This window comes from Chiloscyllium plagiosum, chromosome 12, assembly GCF_004010195.1.
Source record: "Chiloscyllium plagiosum isolate BGI_BamShark_2017 chromosome 12, ASM401019v2, whole genome shotgun sequence".
In the NCBI taxonomy this organism is placed as follows: Eukaryota; Metazoa; Chordata; class Chondrichthyes; order Orectolobiformes; family Hemiscylliidae; genus Chiloscyllium; species Chiloscyllium plagiosum.
In genome coordinates this window covers 64,254,541-64,269,313 of record NC_057721.1, presented here as the reverse complement: position 1 = coordinate 64,269,313, position 14,773 = coordinate 64,254,541, and the positions used below count along the sequence as shown (strand labels likewise).

At 39.4% G+C, this 14,773-nt stretch overlaps 1 protein-coding gene across 2 annotated transcripts in view; it reads right to left on the bottom strand.

The window, feature by feature from the left end:
- Window positions 1-14,773, bottom strand: part of LOC122555360 (chloride intracellular channel protein 4) — a 68,110-nt gene that overhangs the window by 11,324 nt on the left and 42,013 nt on the right. Inside the window, exons 1-3 of one of the 2 annotated variants that reach the window (XM_043701289.1) lie at window positions 8,726-8,875; window positions 4,765-4,874; window positions 635-760 (exon numbers count right to left, since the gene is read on the bottom strand). In XM_043701289.1, the coding sequence (XP_043557224.1) occupies window positions 635-760; window positions 4,765-4,874; window positions 8,726-8,788 (299 nt within the window). In that variant the 5' untranslated portion in view covers window positions 8,789-8,875. Of the gene's footprint in view, window positions 1-634; window positions 761-4,764; window positions 4,875-8,725; window positions 8,876-14,773 lie in introns of those variants that run through there. The other variant, XM_043701288.1, reaches the window with a different exon arrangement.

The window sequence follows — 14,773 nt, the reverse complement described above, 5'->3', positions numbered from 1 at the left end:
TGTAAAAGCCCTTTGGATTCTCCTTAATTCTATTTGCCAAAGCTATCTCATGTCCCCGTTTTGCCCTCCTGATTTCCCTCTTAAGTATACTCCTACTTCCTTTATACTCTTCTAAGGATTCACTCGATCTATCCTGTCTTTACCTTACATATGCTTCCTTCTTTTCCTTAACCAAACCCTCAATTTCTTTAGTCATCCAACATTCCCTACACCTATCAGCCTTCCCTTTCACCCTGACAGGAATAAACTTTCTCTGGATTCTCGTTATCTCACTTCCAGAGGTGCACTATCCTTTGAAGAAACGTTTCTTCATCTGAGTCCGAAACACCCTTACCTGTATCCTGAACCTGTGACAATGGTTGTAGACCCCCAACCATCTACAGTGCTTTGGCTGTGAAGGTCCCCTTGCCCAGATATCTGACTGAAAAATTGCACCAAAGGTAAGTGGGCAAAATGTAATCCAATCTGGGTCAGAAATAGGGATTCCAAACCATATCCGAAGATTCAGGCCTTAATGTATTATAAATAAGTTCCACCAAATTGGGCTGAGGGACCTTTCTTGATTATCTAGTTAAATGTCATTGAATATTCTGCCACTTTTATTGATTATCTGCACAGTCATACAAAAACATACCTTGGTGGTACCAATTTGTCTTCCAGAAATTCTTCTATCTTGTTCACATCTGTTTTGACTTCCCCATTGAAGGTCAGAAATGGAGGGTTTGTGCCAGGCGCCAGATTTTGTAAGTCGGCAGGCTTCCTGTATGGATAAAGTCAAGGCAAGAGTTAAAGGCCCTTCTTATTTTTATACTTTTATACTTTAAAATCAAATAACTACTGCTGCAACTGAATGCCACAAGGAAACTTGAGCAATGTAAATCCAATCTTCTCAAAAACGATAATGCTTTAACATAGTATAATTGCCCACAGTATTTCACAGAATTACTAATGAAATATTAAAGGAAGAGAAACTGTTGAATGTTAAAGAGGCAGTGGAAAAAAGATAAAGTTGAATGAAAAGTGTGGAGGAATAACTGGAGGACAAATATACAGCTGACAAGATTCCAGTCACAAAATAACTTCATTTAAAAAAATTCTAGTCACTAGATGTCACTATTATCCTTTGCAAGTAGGCTGCCATACAACAAGGTACTGCAGAAGCATGCTAGTGACAACTTATCTCTGTTTATGTAACTCAAGCTTTCAAAATAGGTGCCTAAAATGTGCAACGGAAACTGTTCATGAGTGTCAAAATCTGAAAGGCAGCATGGGCATACTTTCAAAGTACAATAATGTGTGGTCTTCCCCTAAAATTCAAAACCATTTCTGCTCTAAACAAATTACAAATGATTCAATAATTCAAAAGATATGAATCTCATGTAGACTACACATAACGTAGGAGTTATAGTAACATTAAATGACTGAGATGTGACAAGTGATTTGTGTATGATTCAACTGTTCAAAGTTCTTCTCAGGAATAATGCCATCAGTGCAAAACATGTTGTGCACAAGCGGAAGGAACGCACAGACGGTCAATTTGAACTCAGTGAAAATCTGGAATGAAAATTTGGTTCTAATGGTGGCCATGTAATCATTGCTGTAAAAACACATCCAGTTTATTAATATCATAAGGAGAAGGAAATCTGCCTTTCATACCTGATCTGGCCTACATGTGACTCCAGTGCCATAGCAATGTAGTTGACTCTGGGCTAAACAAATGGGCAATAAATGCTGGCCAAGCCAGAGAATCCCATGAAAAGAATTTTATTTTACATTGTTTGGCAAAAAAGGTCCATGATCCACCTTGTTTGCTTTTTGCAGGCCAATTGGTCCAGCTTGTCCACTCAAGCCAGTTCTTATATATTCTCATCTAAATCGACCATCATGACCATCTGTTTCTTTCTCCCTCAAATGCTTGCCCAGCTTCCCCTGAAATCTACCTATACTATTTGCTTCAATCATATCCTGAGGATGCAATTTTCACATTCCTACCACTGTTACAAAATTAAACTACCTGATTTTCAGATGCGGATTCCTCTGGGAAAGGGTGAAGACTACGATCCCCCAGAGTTTCGGCACATGCGCAGAGCAGTGCATCTCAGGTTGCATATGTTCTATATCATTGTTTAAACCATCTGCAGGGTTTGGCCAACTTCCTCACCAGGGCAGCATCTGCAGGGTTGAGGAATGAACAAAGTGCAAGCACAGGATCTGGATTGGCACAAAAATCAGACCACGGGACCAACATAATCACAAAAGTTCAGCCAGGTGAAAGGTTCGGCAGGTAGGGGATTGTTAGCAGGGAGAAGAGGCTTTATTCTATAAATCTGCTGCTGTATCAGGGTCTGAGCAATTCGGGATCAGGTAGCCTGGAAGTCAGTAGATGTGGCTAGAAATTGGGGTTTAGTCTCAGGAAAAGCACTGGTATTCATCCAGCCAAGCTTAAAAAAAACCCTGAGAATCATCAATTGTTCAGTGCAACGGAGAGTGTGGGTGAAAGAAGTCCACAAGCAATATTTGCTCAGTGCAGCTGTGAACGTTTGGAGCTGGAGAAATCCATGGCTCAGCTTAGTTGTCAGCAAAAGAGTTGGGAACATGTCCAATAGTACACACTGGATTGCAATCTCAGGAATCCAGTGGAATCACACTCCTGAGAAAAGTTTGAAAAATCAGATTGGGAGCAATCATTGAAGCAATCTATATGAAGAAATGGCTTTTGAGTTTGGAATTTTCAGAAATGAAGACTTTAAATCCCTTGTCAAGGTGAGATATCCCTTAGAAAGGTGAGACTATTTAAATAAAATTGGTGACCCATAGTTTCATTGGGTGGATTGTCGAAATATCTGTGGGATTTGTTTTGAGCACATCTTCAGTTGATCATTTGTGACGCTCGACCACCATTTGTCTGTGATCCACATTTACCTAACACTAACTCTGAATGTTAGAGTCTGAGTTGTACATATATTGTAGATAGTTTTACTTTTCTAACATTATTATGGCGATGACTTTGTTTGTCCAAAGCTGTGGAATCTTGTGGCTTTATTCTCTTGACAGACCTAGGATCCTCTATTTTAAACAAAAACGCTACCAGTCCCTAACAACACTCTTTGGGTGAAGATAATTTCTTCTGAATTCCTGCTCGAATGTATTGACAGAGATGGAAATGTGTTGCTGGAAAAGCGCAGCAGGTCAGGCAGCATCCAGGGAACAGGAGAATTGACGTTTCGGGCATTAGCCCTTCTTCAGGAATCCTGAAGAAGGGCTAATGCCCGAAACGTCGATTCTCCTGTTCCCTGGATGCTGCCTGACCTGCTGCGCTTTTCCAGCAACACATTTCCATCTCTGATCTCCAGCATCTGCAGACCTCACTTTCTCCTCGAATGTATTGACAACCTCTTCTGCATAAGCAGTAGTATTCTGCTTGCATCCAATTCACAAAACATTTCATAATTTTAAAAACCTCAATGAGATCACCACTAGTATTCTATTTTCAAAACAACAGAAGACAGCCTGTCAATCATTTCCAACTCCACACATTTCTGGTATTATTCTTGTAAATATTTCCATGATTCCCTCAGTTCCTCCATATTTTTTCATGTATTAAGGAAACCAGAACAGTGCATTATACTTTTTTTTATTCATTCATGGGATGAAGGTATTGCCGGCTAAGCCAGCATTCAATGTCCATCCCTAATTGTCCAGAGGGCAGTTGAGAGTCATCCACATTGCTGTGGGTCTGGAGTCACATGTAGGCCAGACCAGGTAAGCATGGCAGTTTCAAGAATATTAGTAAAGTAAACTCATTAGACTCTTAATTTCTGGTTATATTTATTGAATTTTAATTCTACTATCTGCTGTGGCAGGAGTTGAACCAAGGAGCCAAAGACATTATCTAGTCTCTGGATTAATAAAGCAAGCGATAATACCACAAGGATATTGCCTCCCCTCATTTAAGCATGATTTGATAATGGTTTAGCATGACTTTTCAATACCAAAACAATAAATGTTTACTCATTGGTCTTCAATAGCTTTGATGTGGAGGTGCTGGTGTTGGACTGGGGTGGACAAAGTCAGATGTCACACAATATCAGATAATAGTCTCACAGTTTTATTTGAAATCACAGGCTTTCGGAGCGCTGCTCTTTTGTCGGATAGGAAGGGTTTGGAGGGATATGGGCCAGGTGCTGGCAGGTGGGACTAGATTGGGTTGGGATATATGGTCAGCATGGACGGGTTGGACCGAAGGGTTTGTTTCCATGTTGTACATCTCTATGACTCCATGACTCTATGACAAAGGCTCCTTCATCTGACGAAAGAGCAGCACTCCGAAAGCTTGCGATTTCAACTAAACCTGTTGGACTATAACCTGGTGTCATGTGACTTCCACAGCCTCAAATATGATCAAATCTCAGTGGTGAAGAGTTTTGAAAGTCATAATTCCCTTGTTGTCTCCTCAGCATTCTACACTTCTAAGTATTCCTTGAACTGCCTCTGGGTTCAATTGTACCATGGGGAGCACAGGCGATAATCTGAAATGCACACTCGTGGTCAGCTGCACATCTGCTGTTGCAGAAGTGTTTTAAACTAAGATTACATTAATCCTAAAATATATAATTTTAGATGGTACCATCTCCAATGGGCTGAGGTTCAATACATCTCCACAGGAACAAATTTGGATTTTCAACTAATCTCTAATGGCATTTAATTTTTAATCCAACTAGCAAAACAAAAGTAAAGGTAAATATAGGTTTGTAGAACTTTTACCTTTTTAGGTCAACTGTTGTGACGTTAAATATCACACCTTTTAGCCAAAGGATCATGAAGAGCCGCTGGGAGAATGGGCAGTTTCCAATGCTTTCCCCGTCACCACCAGCCTGTACAACACAATATTGACAAACGTCAATGCTAATCATTTTGCCTTTTTTGAATAGTTGTTCATAAGGTGAATGATTGCAACAATATCGAGAACTTATAAAAAGCCTGAACCAAGCTTGAAGTTTCTTACCATGCAGGAACCTTTTCTGCCAAAATGAATTTGTGTACCACTGAAAAGACATCTTTTTCTTTATAAATTACTAATGATTAACTATTGTGCAGCCGAATAAGATCAATGCACAGAAGAAGAAATGGCAATTTTGCAAAAGAGTCATGGAACTGTTGAAAACCAGCTCTGATTCCTGACCAGTCTCCATATTTCACTCTCCAGAACTACTGACCAACAGGTCTCCCTCAGCTAATCTCACAACAACATTATCTTTGCTTGAAGTGCCTTGCTGTGAGTGAACTAACTGTTGCATTTCCAATATTAAAGCAATGATTGCACTTCAAAAACATTTGATCAGCTGTATGGCACTTTGGGACATTCTGTGGTAGTGCAAGGTGTCATAGAAATGCAAATCTTTCCTTTCATTTCAAACAAAACGCTGCTGTCTTTATCCTAACTAGCACCAAGTCCTGTTCATCAAACACCCCAGTTCTTATTGAAATTACTATCAATGTTTTGAATCCCTTCCCTGCCTTCAATAGGTATAGGGAGGGAATACAAACATGTCTTTAGATGGAGGAGAGGCTGTGATCATATTAAATGGCACAACAGGTTTAATGAGCCTAGTGACATATACCTGATTCTATTTCCTATGTTCCTAGACACACAAAAACCTGCTAATGCTGGAATCCAAAGTAGACAAACAGGAGGCTGGAAGAACACAGCAAACCAGGCAGCATCAGAAGGTGGAGAAGTCAACATTTCGGGTAGGAAGGTTCCTGAAGAAGGATTAATACACGAAACATTGATTTCTCCAACTCCTGATGCTGCCTGGCTTGCTGTGCTCTTTCAGCCTCCTGTTTGTCTTCTATGTTTCTATGCCTTGGTCCTCCTTATATCTACATTATCCTCCTGTCCCAGAATCTACCAAGGTCGCTGTTAAAGACCTTATACTAAAACCCCTTTGATCAAGATTTGCTCTATCTCCTTGTGTAGGCTGTTTGCATTTTTATTTGTTCTGGCAGTGGTCCCGTGAAACACCATGAAAGGTGCTTTATTGGTGCAAGATGTTGTTGCCATCAGCATTTCTAAACAATTAAATTACATTTCGCTGTAGATACATAAAACTTTTAAATGAATCCTGATATTTGCCAAAATGAAAATAGTGAGACTACTTTAAAGTAAAACTTAAGTGTTTCTCGAGTCACTGAATGGCTTCAGGGCAGCAGAAAGCCATTCAGTCCTCTGTGTCAACACCAGGTCTCTGTAGGATCAATCTACCTGCTACCAAGGAATGTTTCTTTCATCAAGTTACTAGACATGTTAATTTCCAATGCAAACGTTTGCATTTATCAAAGGATGGAACAAAATGTAAGAGCCAATGATTTGCAAATCTTTGGAAGTTTTGCTACAGAAGAAAATTTGCATACTGTATTTGCATCCTGCAGTTGTTTGCCCATCATCTCACAGATACCTCCAACAGGTTTTTCTGCTACAGGAGAGAACTACACTTGCAGTCAAATAACCTCACCGGAAAATTCCCTAAAAGCACAGGAATGATGCAAAAAGCATGTTGATGGAATACAAGATCCATTCAAGAAGTTCACATTTTTTGAGTTAAGCTGTTATTTATCATCATTCTAGAGTGCAATGTACAGAGTATTTCTAAATAAAATGGTGCATTTTATGTGTTGTACCCACTGTACTATGATATAAGACTATTTCCTTTCCTTTTATAAATGATTACCAATTTACAGCTGTATAACTAACAAGTTTAAGGATATTTAACACTAATATTGCATTCCCAATAAACAAGTGTCATTTATGATGAAGCTTAAAGAAAGACATGGATTTACATTGCACTATTCATGATCACCAGATGTTTCAAAGCCAGTTAAGCACTAATCCAAATATAGTCACTGATGTAGCATCAGAAACACAGCAGTTATGATATAAGGTGTATGATTTTTGGATTTGAAATAGTTGCACGCGATCTTGTCAGAGGAAATTTAATAATTAAATTGTAGGTATTTCTGTAGTCATTGTGATTTATCTTAGAAATATGAAAGAGAGTTCCTGCTGTGTAATGGGGTTGGGTTTTCATTGGAGAGTTTATGAACAAACAAACAGTGCAGTGCATTAGGCTTTCAGTTTAGAAGGTTCTGGATAATGTATTCTTTTTTGATTGAGGATGCATCCATCATTTAGAAAAAGCTTTTGGGTTTCAGCTGGGGGTTTTCAGACATTTTGGCTGAAGCTGGATGCACAAAACATTGGCTCCTGAGGAAGAATAGTTTCGAATGGTTAAAGAATAGGTTACCTCAGTTGAAGAAATTTAGTTTAAAAGTTCCATACAAGAACTGTTTGGATAGAAACGTGAAGGGCCTATTTGAAGCTGAGAAAATCTAAGCTCAGTTGAATGAAAGATCAACAAAGAGATGACCAGATTCTAAGGACTGGGAATTGAAACATCTGTTTAGTCAAACCTTATGTGTGATAGAGAGGGGAATTTACTCTCTGGTGTGAATACTGAAAAGGAGTATTTTTGATATTAATGACATTATATTTACCATGTGTTTCCAATTCTTTAAACTTTTGTCATATGTAAACAGTTTGGTTTAGTCTATTTTATTTTTTTTTTACTTTTATTGTTAAAATAGAATCTGCAGCATTACATGTTTGTATTTCAGTGGAAAGTCACTCATAAATAACAAAAGGAAAACAAAGTAACAATCTATCAAGTCAGATATCAGTCTGACTTGTCCGGTAATAACACTAGCTGGGATTGTAACACAACCAACTTGCACACAGCAAGCTTCCACAAACAGCAATATAGTAATGGCCAGATTGTCTGTTTTCTTTTGTGATGTTTCCATCAGGAATAGATTGACTGTAAAAAATGTCAAAGGATCTTTTATGTCCACCTGAAAATTCAACCAAGTCTTGGTTTCACATCTCATCTAAAAAGCAGCATCTTCGACAGTGCAGCATTCCTTCAGTACTACAAAGAAGTGTCCACCATGATTTTGCCTTAAATTCTTGAGTTAGGCATGGACCTTGCGAGTACAGAGCTGAAAAATGTGGCGCTGGAAAAGCACAGCAGGTCAGGCAGCATCCGAGAAGCAGGAGAATCAATGAAGTGAGCACAAACTACAACTGAGCCATGATTCCCATGATAATGTAATTCAGAAACTTCCTAATGTGGGGCTGTTTCAAATTACAAGAAGCAATGTCAGAAAGTAGCCTCAAATCACAGGAGTTTCAATACATGGACTTGAACCACTTTAGCACCAATTAGAGCTCAAACAGTGATACGCTTCAGAAGAAAAATCATGTTACAATAAAGAGCCAACATAATGTAAACCAGGAAGGAATCATGGTCAGATATTGCACAGAAAACTAACTGTAGACCAAACAGACGAGACAATAACTAACAGAAAGACAAGAAGGCAGTCAGGTTTCTGCTATGTAGATAGCAGAAAGCCAATGCCTCAGTATTTTAATATTAAATCATTGAGCAGCCATTAAGCAATACATTTTCTTCCTTAAATTCAGAGAACATTTCAAAGATCAATTATTTCATTTTAAAGCAAAGAATAACACAACTGTTGCGGCATATCCTGAAACTGAGATATTGTTCACAAAGAAATAAGTCTGACATAACACACACAAAGTGATGCCGTTAAAATATGTTTGACACACTGAAATGCATGGAAATCATAATTTTATTAACAATCTTACCTTGACAAACAATTCAATATCTGGATACGTGTGTCCACTTGGTACTGAGTTAGTTGCAGCCATACTGCTGGCAAAACAATTAGCAGGCCTTTTAAGCAGCACTGTAAATTAATACAATTCAGTCCCTTTAGCTTAAATGGTGAGCTCCATTACTCAAACTTCTTTCAATGTCACACACAATGCCCCAGAAAAATAAGAGACTTGCCGTGCACTTTCATGCCTGAGACACATACACGCTCTGGCAGAAAGCACTGGCAGCATCCACTGGGTGTAACTTGAATTAAAACCGCCAATAAATGCTGAGCTGTTGTGTGTAGGTGTAGGTTTGCAACTGAAAGCTGAATGCAAAAGTGACATTGACGGACAGTTTTTGTCTTGATATGATTTAATTCACAACTATCTACATCCATAAGTTACATAATACTCAGTAGTTTAAATGCTGACATAATCTCACTGCACAGAGTTGTGCTCTTGTAGCAATGCAAGCTACTGGTTGATATTATGAGTAGGACCAATATTCCACAACCACATACGTGTGAAAATGTAATTACACCCTGAAAGATACCTTTAATATCAACCTACATGGGTGCATCTCCTGATGCTGACAAACAACATAGGGTGTACAAAATAAAGATGTATGCCATGCCACACATGCATTATACTGCACACAGCTCTAAAATTCAGTGTAATGCCATTCATATCCAAATGTGTTCTGAAATCTACAAACACAAGGAGATGGTCCATAATTCAAAAGACAATATGGATGTTCAGTTACATTAAAAAGTACAGCAATTTAAAAAGACGCTACATGATTCAAAAATTGAAACTCGAAGCCACAACTTAGTTAGGACTTTATTTTATGACCTTCATCTTGTCACACTCTGTAACTCTGTTTTTCCTTCCTGTTCTACCAAAGTTACAACAATCATTGTTTAAAGCATAGGGAGCAAAATTAATTCATGCATCACCCTTGTTCTGTGCACTCTTATCTGAAAGGATTTTAATATGCCCCATCAAACGTTTAATGTGAAGTCATATCTTAAATTAAAACAGTATCCATTCTCTATTCAGTTAATTTAAACATGATGTCGAGCGGAATAGCCTAGCAAATGCAACTGGTTGATCAGCCTTTCCAAGCACTGCAAACAAATATATCAAGAATGCAAATAGATCAAATAGAATCGTTCAAAGAACATGCACAAGTCTTAATGTGATTTGCACAATCGCATGAGACTAAAAGAAGATTTGAGGATTTTGCAGTATGAATATATTCATGCAAGTATTCTAAATGTGAGAGATGTCTTGTTGAAACTACAGATGACTTATTACCAATGCTATTTGTTTACATTAAAATACTTTCTCAGTCTGAGACTAAATCTACGTTAAACTCTCTTCCCACACACAGACAGAAAAACAGAGCTTCTATTATGCACAACTTCAGGCCTCACGACCAATGTTAATAGCTTCAAAAAACAAGTCTTTTGTTTACCTCATATTCAACAGTTAAGATTCCTTCTGCCAACCTAACTAACTAATGGAAGAATGCTGTTTTGAATAATGCTACTCTTGCACATTCAACTACTACTTGTAGTACTTCCAAGGAAACAACAGCTCACATTTATATGGTAACAAACTTCATAGGAGCATTACGAAGTATGCCACCAAGCTACAGAAGGAAATATGAGCCCAGATGGCCAAAGCCTTGATCAAAGAGTAACATTGATAGGATGTCTTAACATGGGAAAGGAAAGCACTGAGGTATAGGGACACCAAAATAGAGCTTAAAGACCGAGGCAATTGAAAGGGTAGATGTCAGTTGTTACTACAATTGGAGATGCCCAATTTTCTTGAGATTTGTGCAAAAGATAACAAAGATAGGGAGGGCTGAGGCCATGATGGAGTTTGGAAACAAAGACAAAATATTTAAATTAATATGTTGCTTGATCAAGAGCCAATGTCGGTCAGCAAGCATTCAGGTGATGGGGAAACAGGACTTTGCTGTAAGTGAAAACATGAACAATTTTGAGTAACATCGTATTTACAAAAACAGGGGACCAATCCCATTAAAAATGACAAATCCACAGGTAACAGAGATATGAATGAAGGCTACTGTGGCAGATGAGCTGAGACTGGGAGAAGTCAAACATTGTTATGAGGTATGAATAGATGGTCCTAACAATGGTATGAATATATGGTTCTGGATTAGTGGTGCTGGAAGAGCACAGCAGTTCAGGCAGCATCCGAGGAGCAGTAAAATCGACGTTTTGGGCAAAAGCCCTTCCTGATGAAGGGCTTTTGCTCGAAACGTCGATTTTACTGCTCCTCGGGTGCTGCCTGAACTGCTGTGCTCTTCCAGCACCGCTAATCTAGAATCTGGTTTCCAGCATCAGCAGTCATTGTTTTTACCTATGAATATATGGTTGAAAGCTTTTATCATTGTCAAATATGAAAGCAAGGTTGAAAACAAATTTGTTTAATCTAAGGCAGTTGCCAAAGAAGGGAATGCTGTTGGTGTCCAAGGAACTGAGTTTGAAGCAGAGACTGACAACAATTAGAAATTAGGCTATTTGGCCCATCGAGTCTGCTCCACCATTTAATCACGGCTGATAGGTTTTTCAATCCCATTTTCCGGCTTTCTCAGCGTAACCTTTGATCTTTTGGCAATTAAGAACCTATCTATCTCTGTTTCAAATATACTCAATGACCTGGCCAGAACAGCCTTCTTTGACAATGAACTCCACAGATTCACAACTCTAACTCAGGAGGTTTCTCCTTACCTCTATTGTAAAGGTTCTTCCTTTTACTCTAAGACTGTGCCCTCAGGTCCTCATCTCTCCTGCCAATGGAAACATCTTCCCAACGTGCACTCTGTCCAGGCCATGCAGTATTCTGTAAGTTTGAATCAGGTCCAGCCCCCATCCCTCTGAACTCCATTAAGTATAGTCCTAGAGTCCTCAAATGTACCCCATATGTTAAGCCTTCCATTCCTGGGAGCATTCTCGTGAACCTCCTCTGGACCCTCTCTAAGGCCAGTACATCCCTCCTGAGGTATGAGGCCCAAAATTGCTCACAATACTTTAATTACTTTATAGAACATAGAACATACAACGTTACAGTACAGTACAGGCCCTTCGACTTGTGAAATTAATCTGATGCCCATCTAACCTACACTTTTCATTAATATCCATATGTTTATCCAATGATAATTTAAATGCCTTTAAAGTTGGCGGGTCTACTACTGTTGCAGGCAGTGTGGTCTATGCCCTTACTACTGTCTGAGTAAAGAGAATACCTCTGAGCATCTCTCCTATATCCATCACCCCCCAATTTAAAGCTATGTCCCCTTGTGTTAGCCTTCACCATCCGAGGAAAAAGGTTCTCACTGTCCACCCTATCTAACCCTCTGATTATCTTATACGTCTCGATTAAGTCACATCTCAACCTTCTTCTCTCCAACGAGAACAGCCTCAGTTCCCTCAGTCTTTCCTTGTAAGACCTTCCTTTCATACCAGGCAACATCCTTGTAAATCTCCTCTGAACCCTTTCCAAAGCTTCCACACCCTTCCTATAATGCGGTGACCAGAACTGCACACAATACCCCAGATGCGGCCTTACCAGTGTCTTGTCCAGCTGAAGCATGACCTTGTGGCTCCGAAACGCAATCCTCCTACCAATAAACGCCAACACACCATATGCCTTCCTAATAACCCTATCAACCCAGGTGGTAACTTTCAGGGATTTATGCACCTGGACATCGTGTTCATTTACACTGCAAAGAATTTTACCATTAGCTCAATACTCTGCATTCCTGTTACTTCTTCCGAAGTGAGCTACCTCACACTTTTCCACATTAAACTCCATTTGCCACTTCTCGGCCCAGCTCTGCATCTTATCCATGTCTGTCTGTAACCCATAATACCCTTTGGCACTATCTACAACTCTGTCTACCTTAGTGTCATCCGCAAATTTACTAACTCATCCTTCTATGCTCACATCCAGATCATTTATATAAATGACAAATAGACAAACGTTAGACTTCCAAATATTTGATTTGGTAACTTTCTACACGTCTAGTATAAGCAGCCCAAAGATTTGTTAACAGCGGAAGTTGTCAGGAGAGATGATGGTGAGATGGAACTGGATGTTGTCAATTTACACATGTAACCAATATTGTGCTTTTGGATGTTTTCGTCAAGGACTTTAAGTAGATGGGAAATGGCTGGGATATTCTTTGACTGACAGCAGAGGTAGTGGTGCTGAAGGAGCTAGAGCGACCAGTGTAAGTTATATTCTGATTGTGATTAGATAATAGTGAGAGTAGTCCAATACACCTGGACAATAAGGGAGAGACACTGGAGAAGGCACTGAAACAATGAATCAGAGGCTTCAAAAAGGATAAGCAGGACAAAGAGAATTTACAACCTTTGTACAGTTAGCATGTAAAAATACTTAGTGATATTCAAGCATGAAAGATAATAATGATGGCCTGATCCTATTAAACTGAATCCAGACCCTTACACCTGACAATGACATCATAGAATCCCTACAGCATGGAAGCAAGCCATTGGGCCCTTCATGTCCACATCAATCCTCCAACTAGCATCCCAACCCTATCCCTATAACCCTACATTTCCCATGTCTAACCCACCTAGCCAGCACATCCCTGGACACTATGGGCAATTTAGCATAGTCAATCAGTCTAATCTGCACATCTTTGGATTCTGGGAAGAAACTCATGCAGACACAGGGAGAATGTGCAAACTCTGCACAGACAGTTACCCGAGTTTGGAATTGAAACCAGGTCCCTGGTTCTGAGAGACAGCAGTGCTAACCACTGAGCCACTGTACCACCCCTTGGAACAGGAACTCTTGGTTTGTAAGAACATGATCTGATTGTGGCCTTAACCCCACTTTTCTCTCTGTACTTATTGTCATTAGATGATCATCTGAGGGCATTGAAAATAAATTTTCTATATTGTTTTCTCTTATTGTCCCTGCAATTTTCTTGTCCTCCCTCCAAGGGATTATATGGTGGTACAGAGTCAGTGTTGGGAAGTGTGTAGTATTGAATTATGCTCAAATGAGCGTGGGGCTGGTTTGATGGCCCCAGCTAGACTTTTCCTGAACTCAACTCATTATTTCGATGATTTGATATGTGACCCCTTTAATGGATCAGGTCAAAACTGAACCTGACAGAACAAGGAAAAGACACAAGTTTGATTTTCAATAAATACAGAGTTAGTTCACCTTAGTCTGAGTGCTAACAGGGTGGCTGCATTTGGGCTGAACGAGACAAGGGATGGAAAATGAATGTTAGCTGGTATGCATGATGGGCCTAATGGTCTCCTTCTGTGTCTTAAACATTCTGTGATTCTGTGTTCTCCTAATTGCCTTGCAATTGTACAAAAAGGAATTTAAAAATTCAGATGTCTCTGTAAATGCTGCTTTCCTCACTCTGCCTCTGCTGCCATTCTCGAAGTGTGTTCTGAGTGAAGTGAGCCTTTTATTGTTCTTTGTGTTTACATTACAAGTCAAAATGGGTCAAGCGAGGTCTTTGTTTTCATCAAAGGGGCTGCAGTCCTGGTGCCGGCTTGGTGATTCCTACAATGATGCAGCATATCATCAATACAATCCAGAAATACAAGACTGCGTAATTCTGACATTTCCTGTTTATCCACCGTTGCCTTGACGACAGCAAATTTCACGGACCAGAGCAGCCAATCGTCATACAATCCCATTGTGTAACTTTCCATCACAGAGGACATTAATAGAGCTGAACGGAGACATGTTGCCATGGCAGAAGTAAAAGAGTGACGGACAATGAGTCCATCAAAATCTTATTAAACCAGGATGACAAATTGAACACTGCCACCTCAGAAACTGTGCACTCTGTAATGTTTGTCCTCTCTTTGGCAAAGCTTAAAAGTGGTGCTTAGATATTATTTCTTGCCTGTACATGATTAAGGGGTGAGTTTTTGACGTAAATTCCCAGTCAGCAGTGTTATTCAGCGGATGGACATGATGTAAACTCTCTGAACAAAGTCACAT